This window comes from Marmota monax, unplaced genomic scaffold (genome assembly GCF_021218885.2).
Source record: "Marmota monax isolate L192 unplaced genomic scaffold, Marmota_monax_Labrador192_F-V1.1 WCK01_AAM20220418_F8-fsc00102, whole genome shotgun sequence".
Lineage (NCBI taxonomy): Eukaryota > Metazoa > Chordata > Mammalia > Rodentia > Sciuridae > Marmota > Marmota monax.
The window spans coordinates 2,108,390-2,122,321 of NW_026692494.1; the positions used below are offsets into that span (position 1 = coordinate 2,108,390).

Sequence of the window (13,932 nt, forward strand, 5' to 3'; positions counted from 1 at the left end):
GTCTGGCCTAGCGGGCCGGGCGGAGTCTGGCGGCGCCTTAAAGGGGAAGAAGACCCTTTACCGCTGGGGCTGCCCCTCCCTCTAGAAATGAGAACAAGTTTATTTTCCCATTTATTTAACATTCACCCTCTTCCCTCCCCTTCCCGGTGTCCGACCTGACTGGCCCAGGCCCTCACAGGGCGCGACAGGGAGCCAATTCTTAAAAGCAAATTCTGAAAATAAATAAGCAGGGGTTCCCGCAGAGCGGGCGGGATGAAGTCCAGGGGCAGTGGTGGTCCAGTCAATTCACCAGCAGCGAATGGTCCTCCGAGGCATCCCTGGAGGAGGGGAGTAGGAGGAAAAGTGTCAGTTCTCTTTGGTACGCTCCCCTTCAAGCTCGGGCCCCAGTTCTCAACCCCAACAGGGAGGACTCCAACCTTGCGCAGCAGCAGAGTAGGCTGCAGGCTGAGCCGCTCCCGCGTCGGAACTTGCCAGAGGTGGGGCTGTCCTGGCATTGTGCGATGTAGGCTTGGAGCTCACTCTTCTCTGCACCAGCACCATCCGGGTGCTGGGGAGAGACGCCAGGAGATCCAGCATGAAAGTGGCCCCCAACTCTGAGGCCCTTGAGGTCTGCACCCCTCTCCTGCTATCTGGGTGTCCTTGTCCTGATGATGGTTAGACAGGCTCCCACCTTTGGGCCTTTGCTCTCTCGCCATGACCTCCACCTGTTGTTTCTTGTTCCCTTGCCCCGACCCACAAGCCTCATCTTGGTCAGTCCTGGTGCCCTCTGCTGCAGGCCCAGACACACATCTATGACGTGAGGCAAAGATGGCACACATCTGTGGGCACAAGTCCTGAGCGGACACACAGGACTTCCAAGAGCTAGAGCAAGACCTGATGGGGCTCCTGGGGTCTGATGGGCAGGAACATGGCTGTGGGCAGCTCTGAGCATGGGAGGGATGGGGTGGGCAGCTCTGAGCATGGGAGGGATGGGGTGGGCAGCTCTGAGCATGGGAGGGATGGGGTGGGCAGCTCTGAGCATGGGGCGGGATGGGGTGGACACACATCTGCCAGTGACACAGGACACCACAGGGCCTAGCACAGCCTTTTCCCCCTCAACCTACTACAGGTACCATCTCTTCTCCAAGTGCTTCCTGGCTTCTAGGTCTCTCTGCTTGTGACTGTTCCTACCCCAGGTGCCCTCCCTTGTTTTCCACCTCTTCAATCTGAAACTGAGATGATGGGAATGCTCAATTATCTAAGCTGTCTATCAGGGCCGCCATGAGCCACACTGGCCTCTGGGTACTTGACCCATGGATGGTCAGAGTGTGAAACTGAATTTCCTTTTAGTTCAAACCAAAATTTAAATAGCTGCATGTGGCTAAAGCCTAGTCATGGACAGAACATTCTAGAGGCTTTCTTGTATCCACCCTAATATCAGTCTAAAGCTGGGTACCATCTACCTTCTACACTCCTTCATACCTCTTGCCAGTGGGTCAGTGGCCATTGGACGTCCACTCTTGTATCACCATCTTTCCCAAAGACCTTAGACTGTTAAGGCCTGCTTTTTCTTGATGCCCAGCACCCAGCACAGAGCTTGGCTCAGAATACACCCTGGGACATGTTTTCTAAAAGAATCCTGTCCTGTGCCACCCACATGTCCTGCTCTGTTTTCTCTGACCCCTGCAACCTGCAGGAAGATGAGCATTCTTGGAAGTTCCATAAGACACAGGGGTTGAGAGAGTGTCTTGCAGATTCAGTTGGCCCTGGGCCGAACCCAGCTCCACACTCAGGAGTTAACATGGGACAAGCTCCTGAGATACTGCCTCAGATTCCCTGTTAGTAAAAGCAAACCCAGGAACCGTCCTGGCCTGAGCCCATTTTGATGATACTTGGGCAGCCTCAGTCCCACTTGGGCCTCCCTTGGACTTCAGAGTCTCCCACATTCTCTCTGTGTCTTTGCTCAGCCTTCTCTGTCCCCAGGACTCCTTGGTGGCAGGCAGCCACAGAGCTCAGAGCCATGCATGTGTGTGGGACACCCAGGGAGGCAGGCTGGGCAGCTGACCTTGATGGTGTCGTAGGCGCCCGTGATGAGCGCGATGAAGAGGCTGAGCACCATGTAGATGAAGAGGCTGATGAACGAGTAGAGGTAGAGCTGGGAGAAGAGCCACACCAGGCTGCTGCGGCCCTGCTGCGCCTGCATCGCCGCGAACGTCACAAACATGTCATCCCCGTTGATGAGCGAAAACAGGCACTCGGACACCATCGACAGTGAGCGGAACTGTAGGCAGGGTCACCAGGGGTCAGGGGGTCAGTGGGCAGAGTACCAGCATTCACGATGGGGCCATCGGAGGGTCGTCATGTCAATGACAAGGTCACATAGTAAATGACATATTTCCCCAGGGCTAGAAGGGATCAGCAGATAGAGCTGAGGACGGAATAACTGGGATCAACACAGGATCATCAGCAGGTGTGATGATGACAGTCACAAAGTCAATGTTAGGGCTATTGGGGGTCAGAGGGGACAGACAGCAAAATTGCTACAGACTACTAGAAACAGTACCAGGGTCAGGGTGGGTGGTTTCAGGTCAGGGAGGTGAGAGGTAAAGTGGGCTCAGGGGGAGCCAGGGACCCTTGGACTGCATTCACGAGCACCTCTGTCCCCAGAAGCTCCTACCTTCACGTGGTATGGCCCTAACACGATCCAGCCACAGAAGCAATAGCCCAGGTAGATGACGGCCACGCAGCAGCAGAAGCGCATGACACTAGGCAGAGCCACCCGCAATGTGGCAATGAGAATCTGTGGGGGGGGGCAGGAGGATTCAGAATGTGGCCACAACCCAGGTGAGGAAAGCAGGCCATCCTGGGGAGGAGGGTCCAAGGGAGCCCCATGGATGACCAGCTTATGGACAAGAAGGGACAGGTGCCCGTGGTCCTGTCCAGGTGCAGGGACAGGTATGTGTATGGTGGGCAGGTGAGGAAGAGACTTGCAACTGGGCACAGTCAACGGCTGTGGCTGCTTTATGTGTGTGGGTGTATTTGGGGGGCAATGGTGGTCACTCAGAGGGCCAGATACATCCCTGCCCAGGCCCACTCAGGGGCATGAGGCTCACGTTGTACTTGTGGAAGAAGGTCAGGTAACGGATGACGCCCACCCAGACAAGCAGCGTGGAGGTGCCCAGGAGGATGCTGCAGACGTCATAGCTTGCCAGGTTCTAGGGGTGAGACCAGTGTCATTTCATTCAACCCCACCCTTCCTGGGAGGAATGTGGCCCCAGGCAGGCATGGTGGTGAAGCCAGGACCTGGGACAAGATGGCACAAGGACCCAGGGCAGGGCATGGGCATGACCCACCTTAGCCTCGATACCAATCTTCATGATGGTGCCCGAGATGGTGAGCACATCGCTGGTGACCAACAAGATGTACCAGCCATTCACAAATTCTAGCCGTTCCCACAGGCTGATCACCCGTCCCCGTTGCCGCCACATGAACCCGACAAACTCCTGCAGGAGGAGGTGAGATGAGGGTCCATCCAGGCACAGAAGCCTTAAATCCCTGGCCCTCAGGGCTGGGCAAGATGGGCACTGGCATATGGGACCCTGGGCCTCACGTTCTGTAGCAGGAAGCCACGGAGCAGTGAGCGAGCACACAGCAGGAAGGACAGAGAGCAGGTGAGGATGACCACCATGTCAAACAGCAGCCGGAAGCTGTTGTCTCCTGCACAGAGAGGATGGTGGGGTCAAGGGTGACACAGGACCATGGGAGGCTGGGGCTTGAAGCAGGCCAGGGCTGGAGACCCAAAGGGCTATGTGGTCAGGGGACTCAGGGGTTACTCTGAAGGCTGGGGTCAGAATTCCTGGTCAGTGCTGGTCTGAGGCTCAGGGAACCCTGGGCAGGTCAGGGGGGCCCCCAGTTGCCGCTGGCCTGGGTGTGGTCTGGGGCTCAGGGGCTCACCATGTCTGGAGACACTTGGGTGCTTACACTCCTGGATGTGGGCCTGGGTCTCCAGACTGATGGGGATACGCCCACTGTGTGCCTTGTTGTCGAATGTGATCTGCAGGGGCCAGGTGGGGCAGGGCAGAGGCAGACTGACCAGCAGCCCCAAGCCCCGCTAGACCTGCCCGACAGACAGTCCACTGGCCCCAGCCTTTCCACCACCACCTTCAGCCAAGGCTCCCCACACGTTCCTTGACCTGGCAAGTGCCAGCTCTGGAACTCAGAAGCCGTGTGGGGCCCCAGACCCCAGGAGGTCCTCACCAGGACACTGAAGGTATAGCAATCGGGGATCTCATTGTTGATGAGGCTCTGGAGGTTGATGGTCTTCAGCTGGAAGTGGATGGTGACGTTGATCAGCCTAGGGGGAGGCTCAGGTGAGGGGAGGGGCCCTGCCCGTCCCTCCCAGTCCCCATGCCAGCCCCCCTTCCCTGCTGTGCTGACTCTGCAGCTAGCAGGGGAACTGCTCACAGGGCATCTGTGCAACAGCCCTGCCCCCGCCTGCAGGGAAGTGTCTACAGGTCAGGATGCCAGGCATCCTGTGCCCCCGCCCTCGGCCCCCTCAGCCCCTCAAGCGAGCAGGCAGTACTTGTGGAATTTGAGCGTGAGGTTCTTGTAACTGGAGCTGCCGTCCGAGAGGGCGAGATCGTCACTGGGGGGTACAGGGGTTCTCTCGGGGGGATCCACCTGGATGCAGTCTGAGGACAGGCAGTCAGGGAAGGGCCTCAGGGAGCAGGGGAGGCCTAGGCTGGTCTCCCCGAAGCCCCCGCAGGCCGTCCCTGCTCACTTCGCACTTTGTGCTTGAAAACCTGCTGTCTCCCCTAGGGCAGGGCGGGGGCTTATTCTCTACAGAGACCCTACTGCCTGATGCTCCATGGACCCCATAAGTTAGAGAACAAATGATATGAGAAAATAATTCCTGGCTTTTTTCTGTCCACGAGTTCTACCGAGCACATTGTACATGTCAAAGTGTTCATGATCATGATCCCAAATCACAACCCCATGTCACAGATGAGCAAGTGGCAGGGCCAGGATTTTATGAGGTTTGGTTCTTTTTTTGGCAGTACTGGGGCTGGGACCCAGGGACTTGTGCAGGCTGGGTGAGTGCTAACCACAGCCAGGCCCTTGGCCAGGATTTGAATCCCAGAAGCCCAGGCTCCCAACACTAAGCCCCGCCCTGTTCACTCACCAGTGACAACCATTGGGTCAATGTCAAAGGTGTCATTGGCTGGGTCCACGTGGCCACGGTGGTAGTACCGCTGACAGAGCGCCAGCGCTGAGCCGTTGGCCCAAGGGCCACCCCCACCCTGAACATAGGCGTACCGCCCCAGCGACACCTCGGGCAGCATCAGGTACTGTGGGCAGAGAAGGGGAGGCTTCGTTAGCCCAAGGGCTCTGTCGCATGTCCCGCTCCCGGACGGTCCACACGCACCTGGTCCACAGCGTAGAAGATGGCCTGGTACAGCTGCTCCCTGGTATAGGCTGCGAGGGTGTCATCCGCCCCATCCGAGTAGCCCAGCAGGAAGAGGTGTCGGAAGGCGATGGTGTTCTCCTCCCGGAATGTCACCGCCAGCTGGTTGCTGAGCCCGAACAGGATGAGCTGGCAAGAGGGGCAGGGGAAGTTGGCTCTGCTGGGACAGGGCCTCCCTTGGGGCACAGGAGGAGGAAGAGGAAGAGTGGGCCCCAGAGGCATCCTGGGGGTGGGCATCTCTGCTTGGAGTGAAAAATGCTGCCCTCCTCATCCTCCACTCAGGGCCTAAGCTCCATGCCACAACCACCATCATGTCCCCAGGGTGCAGCACACAGTGGGCACTTGTACATCGCACAGCAGCGGTGAGCGTTCATCACCTGCTTACCAGATGCCTAAACCCAAACCTCCCAGTAAGCACACTACTAGGCCCTTTACCCAGAGTAGCCACAGCCTTGGATCAGAAGCAAGAGCTGAGGGCAGGGGCTGAGCGTGACTCATTGTGGGGTCCCCAAAGCCCAGCACAGGCCTGGCTTGAGGAAGCAGGATCACCTGGTTCAGCCTCTGGATTGGTTCTCTTTGAGAGTCCACATGGTGTCAGACTGCCTGGGCTCAAATGCTATCTTCTAGTGCTCAGTCACTATGTGGCTTTGGACAGGTCCCTGAACCTCTCCGAGCCTCTCTGGCCTCACATATGCAATGAGACTACAGCACTGGGCCTCTGTGAGCTGAAAAGGAGCTGCTGCACACACAAATCTCCAATGCTCCTGGCTGGCTACTGCATTGTCAATGTGGTTATGCTGCTGCGAGGGATCAGGAAGAGGCTCCCATTTCCAGCCTCTCCTTCCAGGGAAATAGCAGCTTTAAATAGCTTTTGATTGGGCCACCTGCTTGGCTGGTCTCACCTGCACAGTGACCACCAGGATCTTGACCACCTGTAGCATCAACTTGCAAGGCTTGCGTCCCTTGGCCCGGAACTTGTCACAGGGACTCATGAAAAAGTACTTGAGCCGGCGGCGGAGATCCTCCTCCTCTGAGGGGGTTGGAGGGGCTGGCAAAGCCCCTGAGTGGGTCCCATACCCAGGGTTGGGGGTCAAGAGTCGCTCGGTCTCTATGGAATCAGGAGAAAGCAGTAAGGCCTGGGCAGCTCTACTTGCTACAGGTTCAGCCCAAGGCCTGGGCTACTCCCTCTGCCTTCTTGCCCCTAATCCATGCTTCTGCCAAGCAAGAAACAACTGTAAGAGGTCTAAGAAAACCTGCATCATTTTATGGCTGTATGCAGCGGTCCTTTACAGAGGTGTTGAGCTGGTGTTTTGGATAATCAAAAGGACCAGGTGCACTTGCACAAGCTGGTACTCAGCTACTCAGGAGTCGAGGAAAGAGGGCCAGGCCACCTAGGGAGACCCACTCTCTAAAAAAAAAAAAGCCTGAGCTGATTTGTGGCCCCGCTCACCAGCTCAGACAGGACATTCAGCCTTGCTGACCCTTAGCTTCCTCATCTGCAAAACGGAGCAATAATCATCTATCACAGGGAAGCTAAGGATTGATGCTTATAAAGTGTTTATCACGAGGACAGATATGTGGTGAGTATCAGAGCACTTCATCTATGTTCCTGTTGCGGATTTGTGGAGAGAAGGAACTGCGTGCACTGGGTTCCCAGAGGGTATATGAAGCCCACGGGCTCGTCCCAATTCCAAGCCTCACATTCCAGGCTTCTCTGGACAAACACCCAATAGATGACCTTTGAACTCATCACAACCTGGGCTGTCCTGATGACACTGTCACAAGCCATAGGCCTGTGGAAGGGGTGCTCTGCAGTAACAGTAATAACCCTAGAACACATTTGCAGACCACTCACTCCATCCTCACCAAGGGCACTGGTCCTGGAACTTACAGGACATCTCCCTAAGCTCCTCATCTGAAAAGTGGAAGTCAAAAACATTCATCACAGATCCTGAAGCTGCGCTGAATTAGCGAGGCCACGCAGGTAAGGACCTCCATCATTCCTCAGTGAGCAAGCGGTGCTGAGCACAGTTCTTCTTTTGAAACTAACAGGAAGACCCAAAGTTTCAGCAAAGGCTGGGGTCACACAGTGACACTGACATGGTGACCATGTCCCAGAACTGTCCCTAACATCCCCATCATCTCCTTGCTTTTTCTTTCTAGGACTTGGAACCTTGGCTGGCAAGCTGTCAGAATAGATTTTTTTTTTCTTTTCAATACTGGGGATGGGATTCAGGACCTTGAACATGCTAGGCAAGTGGTCCACCACTGAGCCACAACCCAGCACAAAAGCCATCAGGATAAGCGTGGGTGCAGTCAGAACTGTGGTGTAGGGAGGTCCCAGCTTCTGACCTCTCCCTTTGGAGCTTGGATGCGCTTGTTGTTTACAAGCCAGGAGGAAGGGAAGCCAGAAGGCGGCTCCTGCCTTGGCTAGGTAACAGCTAGCCTACGGCCAGCCTACCAGTCCTGACGCCGATCAGGTGTTTCCAGCCAGCTCAAGGGGAGGACAACACTCTTCCTCCACATTCCGGATGGGAGAGGACCTCTGAAGAGGCTGGAAGTTGGGCAGCCACAGTCTGAGTTCAGGGAAACTGCGCATTTGCTTCCTGCATTCAGGCAGGGAAGCCTGGGGTCTCGCGTGCGGGTCAGAGAAGCTGCTGCCAGCTGTCCCAGTTCCAGCAAAGTTGTGCAATCAGAACTTGGGCTCGGAATGGAAATCCTGGACATCTCGCCACCCAAGTCGGAGAAACCGGCGGCCCGCTGGCTGCCTGAGCTCAGGACCCCGGAGCAGAGCTTGGTTTTGGGAAGGGGGGAAGCTTGGTGCCTGCCCACCCGCCGCCCAAGTTCTAGGAGCAATCTGCCCACGTCTCTACCGTGGAGCAGCTGAGAAACCCGCACTGGAGTTGGGGAAGGGACTCCGGCAGCTCCGCCGCCCGAGGTCGGAGAAGCTGCCCCGCGCGCCGTCCGCCCTCACCTGAGCCGCGCCGGCCCACCGGGGCTGCCATGCCGGGGCGCGGGGCGCGCGGCTGGGCAGCTGGGGTCCGAGCGCCCGCCGCTGTCACTGCGGCCTCGCTCCCTCGCCGCGCGGCTTCAAACCCTCCCGCATCAGCTGACCCGCGCCGCGGTCACGTGACGAGGGCGCCCGGGTGTCCACGTGACTGATCCAGTCCCGCCCACTGCGCCACGACGACCCCTCCCGGAGATGCACGCATGCGTGCCTTAGCCTGCGACTCGCGAGCCGATGGCGGTCGTGAGGTCCTAGCGTCACATCCCGCTGCCGGAGAGGAGATAAATGGACTGGCTCTGAGCGCGGCAGTGACTGGCCCCACCCCTGGCTCCCTGTCAGGCCCCGCGTGTGGTGCCAACTTCGTGAATTCCATGTTCAGAGTTTGACCCCTTACCCTCCGCGGGGTCTGGCGATGACTCTGCGACCCACCTAAGGATTGTTCTCCTTCCTCCCGGCCCATCAGCAAACCAATTTTCTAAACCAAATAGGACCACTTATCGCCCCACCCACCCTTTGTCCACAGTCCAGAGTCCCCCAGCAGTCCTGGCCTGGACCTCTGAAGCAACCTCCTCCAGCCTGGCGCACTTCCTCCTGCTACCCGCTGACTCCAGTGTTCACCCAGTAACCAGAGGCACCTTCAAAGAATTATTCATATCAGTCCTCTGCCAGAGAACCTGCTGGCGGCTTCCCATTGCTGGGAAACAACTCTCCACCACCGCCTGCCAGTACTCTCCGGTCTAGCTCCCACCTCTGCCTCTAGTTCATCTCTTGATGATTCCAGGGCCTTTACACGCTTTTGCCCTGGAGCATAATAGTTAAGAACACCAGGCTCTGCAGGGTAGACAATTCAGGTTTAAATCTAGGCATTGCCATCTACCTGCCACTTGTATATTTTCCACTGTCTCTTAAACACTGCGTGCCTGTTTCCTCATTTGCAAAATGGCAAATACTCGGAGTAACTGGACTCTCGGGGCTGTTGAAAGAAATAAATGAGCAAGTGCAAGATCGCTGACAAATCTGGGCAGCAGTGCTGATTATTCATTTAGTGGTACTAGACCTGTAAAACCCTTCCTCCGGACAGTGTTCACGCCACCTAAATCGGAAGTCTTGTTCTGCTTCTTTTAGAATGTGCCATCCTCTGATTACTTCTGAAATAGTTTCAATTTGATGATGTGTTTTGTCAGGGTGAGGGCCATACTTATCTTGCTCCCTTGTGGAGACACTAACAATCAGCAGATGTTTGTTGAACACGTAAACGTGCAGCCTCCATTTGCCTAGTGGGCTTCTGAGGGCAAGGGGTAGGCTTAGGGAGCAAATGGGGATGGCTGCTGCCATGGTCCATTGTCAACCTCTGTTACAGCCCACTAGACCTGGACCAGCAACATGCCAGAGATTCCAGCATTGTGAAAAAGCTAAAGGGAGGCGACTCTGTCAGGCCACCTGCAGGGCAAGTCTCCCCTGACTAGGACCCCCTAACCCAGGCCTGGAGAGGCAGAGTGGTGACTAGTGGGATGGACAAATGTGAGACCTTATAGTCAGGGGAAGCTAGGAATCTTGTGGGGTGTGGCTCCAGGTGTATGGTTGGCCTTGGCCACACCCTCCCATCTCTGTTCACCCAGCAACCAGAAGCATCTCCTAGAGAGATGATCCTAATGCCTGTTCCCTCAGCTAGTGGGAAGGGGCCAGGCTGTGCATCAGGGGAGGAAGCGCAGAAGGCAAGCCACAACGCAGAGCCGGGAGGCAGTGGGAGGATTTTACTAACTGCACAACACACAACTTCCCCAGGCCTGTGGTGCTGGTGTCCCCTTCAGCCATCAGGCCCCAGTAGTGCCCCTTGCTCCTTTACCCACTCTGGACTCTCACCAGTAGGGAGGGCTGGGCTGACAGTGTCACGGATAGGAGAGCAGGGATCAGGGTGGGAGTCAGGGTTGGGGTCAGGGCTGGGCACAAGGTCAGGGTCATCATCATCACTAGGCTTAGGGTCAGAACATTCAACAGGCTCAGGGCTGGGGGTGGATGTGGAGCCAGAGAGAGGTTGAGGGCTGGGATTGGAAAGGGAGCCCAGAGCAGAGCCAGGGTCAGGGCTGCGGCCAGAGCTGGGGCCAGGACTGAGACCCAGGCCAGAACCCAGCACAGACACAGCATCAGGACCCAGGAAGGAGACTTGCCCAGGCCTCATCACGGACGCAGGGCTCAAGCCAGGCCCCAGGCTCAGGCCAGCGGCGGCGGCCGCTGCTGCGGCGGCGGCGGCGGCAGCAGCTGCGGCGCCCTCGTGCACCCGCTTGTGCTTGGTGAGGCTCGAGGCTTGGCCAAAAGCCTTGCCACAGAGCTGGCAGCGGTAGGGGCGCTCGCCAGAATGCACGTGGAGGTGCTGCAGCAGCGCCGAGCTCTGCCCAAAGGCCTTGGAGCAGTGCGGGCAGGCGTAGGGACGCTCGCCGGTGTGGATGCGCAGGTGGTGCTGCAAGTTGGAGCTCTGCCCAAAGGCCTTGCCACAGTGGGGACAGCGGTAGGGGCGCTCAGCGGTGTGTGTGCGCTGGTGCTGCAGCAGCGCTGAGCTCTGCCCGAAGGCCTTGCCGCACTGCGGGCAGGGGTAGGGTCGCTCGCCGGTGTGCGTGCGCAGGTGCTTCAGCAGCGCGGAGCCCTGCCCGAAGCCTTTGGCGCAAACTGGGCACTTGTGCGGCCGCGGGCCACCGTGTGTGCGCAGGTGCTGCGCCAGCAGCGAGCCGTGGCCAAAGGCTTTGCCACAAACGGGGCAGTGGTGCGGCTTCTCACCACTGTGGCTGCTGCGGTGCTTCAGCAGCGTGGAGCGCCAGCCGAAGGCTTTGCCGCAGGCAGCGCACTGGTAGGGCCGCGCCCCGGTGTGGATGCCACGATGCTGAGCCAGGGTGGCGCCGTGGCTGAAGGACTTGCCGCAGTCGGGGCAGCGGTAGGGCTTCTCGCCGCTGTGGGTGCGACGGTGCTGGCTCAGCCCGGAGCTTCGGCGGAAGGCTCGCCCGCAATCGGGGCAGGAGAAGGGCCGGGGCGGGCTGGCTGGGGGAGGGAGCACCTCGGGGCTGGTGGCCAGGACTTGGGGGGTGGCAGTGAGGCTGGAGGAAAGGGGGTCCACGTCTGGTGCGGTGGGGCTTAGGGTGTCGCTGTCAGGGTCGAGAACCAAGGGTACAGGGCCAATAACATCTGGATCGAGGTCGAAATTTGAAGACATGGGGTCCAAATCTTGGGGATCGGAATCTTGGTTCCCCAAGATGGAGCCTGGAGCTTGCACATCGGGACCCAGATCCTCTGGGACAGGGTCCAGATCTTCATAGTTGGGGTCCACATCTTCTGAGACAGTGTTGAGGTCTTCTGGATCAGGCTCTGGGTCTTCAGAAACTGGGTCCAGGTCCTCTTTGTCAGAGTCAAGCTCTTCATAAACAGGCCTCAGGCTCTTGTGGCCTGGGTTCCTGACTAGGACTGAGCGACGCATCCCAGGTGTGAAACTGCTGACTGCTTCAGGGACAGGATCTGCAGAGCGAGGACACAGAGTAGGTGGAAATAGGTTCTGGGAAACAGGGAATCTCTTTGGAGTCTGGGCAGGGATGGGAGAAGGGATTCAGCCATTCCCCCATAACTTACTCCTAAACACACTCATGGATCTTTCCCCGACTCTGCAGAAAGACTTCTCACTTGCCCAGTCAGGATGTGGTATAGAAGGACCCTGGGTGGGACATGGTGGGACCCTCCCTTCTCAGCCCTGAACCTGGATGAAAGTCATGGGACCCCAAACTAGGTCTCCAGTGCCCAATCCCATGGCTCTGCCCCTCTGTCCATCCTGAACTCTTGTGGGGATCCTGTGAAAGAGGGAGTCCTAGGTTCCAACCCCTTTAATTGCCCCCCCCTCCTGGGAAAAGGGTGGTGTCAGAGTTCCAGTGTCCTGAGCACATGGCCCAAATTCCTGCCCTCCTCTCACCCAAATTGGAGGTGACAGATTGTAGAAAGAAGGGCCCCTGACTCAACTCTTAGGTGGTATGCTGAGCTCTACAAACTGTGGTTGGAGAATAACCTAGGCACTGTGGGGGGGGGGATGACATCTGGTACCCCACTTAGGTCACTGGGGGAGAAGACAGGAGAAGGAGGCAATCTGAATTCCATACCTCACAGCTTAGGGAGTACATTCTCTCCTAGAGAGATGATCCTAATGCCTGTTCCCTAAGCTGGTGGGGAGGGGAGGGAGACCATATTTGAGACCCCTCCTGATGGGGAAGTAGAAGCAGGGAGATTTAGAGATCCCTTAGGGGACAGCAGGGGTCAGTTACCAATATGTCTGTTTTCCCAGTTGACTAGAAGACTGTGAATTCTAACCCCTAGCTGCAGAGTAGGTGAAAATAATACCTGGGGATCCTCTGGGTTACTGGGGGAACCCCCAGGGAGGGGAGATTCTGAGCAATGAACCCACAGCTTGGGTGTGGGGATTATGTCTCTACACTTGTGTTTGTTCCCCCCAGGAGAAAAAATCCTGAGCTGAATCCAGCCTCATGGCTGGGGGTGGGGGGAGGTGGGGAGGTGGAGGAAGAATAGTTGGAGCCACTTCAGCTGGATTACCAGTTGGGGTGATGTCTTGAGTTACCTTAGGGCTGAGTTCCTGGGAGTGGGGGAATCTCCGGTTCCCCTTCTGGGAAAGGGGACATACTGAGCCACAACCCCATAGCTGCAAGGGGGTAAGCAAACAAAGAGTGCTGAGCTTCTGAATGCCCCCTCAACCCAGACCCCATAGTTGGAGGGTGGGGGAACTACTTGGGTCCCCTCCTGGATTCCTAGGAGGCAGAGGAACCCTTAGACTGCTTCCAGAGGAAAGGCCTCCTCAATTCCCAACTCAGCTGGAAGACGGGAGGAGAAAGCACAGAGCTCCTGGAGACAGTTGGGCCCCTGAACAGCCTTTTGAGAAGGAGCTTCCGAACTCTAGACCCCAAGACGAGAAGGGGAGGCAGACAATAGCTGGACCCTTTCCTGGGGTCCTGGGGGCAGAAGGAACCCCTGGGTCCCTCTCCTGAGGAAAGGGCCTCCTGAATCCCCGCACCCAAGCTGGACGTGCGAAACCAATGCCCAGGGCCCCCCGCGTGGTTTCCAGGAGGGAGCGTCCTGAGCTCCGCACCCCAGAATAGCGGGCGCCCCCGCCCCTCCGGCTCGGAGGCTGGGGCTCCGGGCCCTCCCCCGCCGCGGCGGGATGAGCGCGCTAGGCCGGCGGCCGCTGGGACCCCCTCCCGCCGCGCCCCGAGCCCCTCGTCCCAGCAGGAGCGGGCGTCTTGCGGGCGGGGGGCGATCAGAGGTCGTCCCCGGCCGCGCCCCACGCGGGGCCCCCAGCCCGCCCCCCGCCTGGTCCCCTCCCGGCCCGGCCCGCTCGCGAGGACACTCACCCGGCGCCCCTCGCCCCTGCCCGGCCCTCCGCGCCCGCGCCGGCCGCCGGCGCCCCCCAGGCCTGCAGGAAGCCCCCCGCCCGCCAGCCCCG

The 13,932-nt window shown here is 58.2% G+C and overlaps 2 protein-coding genes across 4 annotated transcripts; both read right to left on the reverse strand.

The window, feature by feature from the left end:
* Positions 1–98: 98 nt before the first annotated feature.
* Mcoln1 (mucolipin TRP cation channel 1) lies at positions 99–8,552 on the reverse strand. The gene is made up of 14 exons (XM_046443881.2): positions 8,418–8,552; positions 6,346–6,551; positions 5,405–5,572; positions 5,162–5,327; positions 4,562–4,670; positions 4,237–4,333; positions 3,934–4,033; positions 3,590–3,696; positions 3,333–3,482; positions 3,093–3,194; positions 2,657–2,779; positions 2,045–2,260; positions 417–547; positions 99–317 (listed from the first exon to the last, which is right to left on the reverse strand). Exons 1-14 carry the CDS (start codon positions 8,446–8,448, stop codon positions 281–283), a joined length of 1,743 nt encoding a protein of 580 aa, XP_046299837.1. The 5' UTR covers positions 8,449–8,552; the 3' UTR covers positions 99–280.
* Positions 8,553–10,189: 1,637 nt separating this feature from the next.
* Znf358 (zinc finger protein 358) lies at positions 10,190–13,932 on the reverse strand. 3 transcript variants are annotated; one of them, XM_046443658.2, is made up of 2 exons: positions 13,841–13,932; positions 10,190–11,951 (listed from the first exon to the last, which is right to left on the reverse strand). In XM_046443658.2, the coding sequence occupies exon 2, from the start codon at positions 11,911–11,913 to the stop codon at positions 10,258–10,260; it is 1,656 nt and encodes a 551-aa protein (XP_046299614.1). In that variant the 5' UTR covers positions 11,914–11,951; positions 13,841–13,932; the 3' UTR covers positions 10,190–10,257. The 3 variants fall into 3 exon arrangements, with proteins under 3 accessions (XP_046299614.1, XP_046299615.1, XP_046299613.1); XM_046443659.2 differs by lacking the exon at positions 13,841–13,932 and adding an exon at positions 13,054–13,271; XM_046443657.2 differs by lacking the exon at positions 13,841–13,932 and adding an exon at positions 12,063–12,937.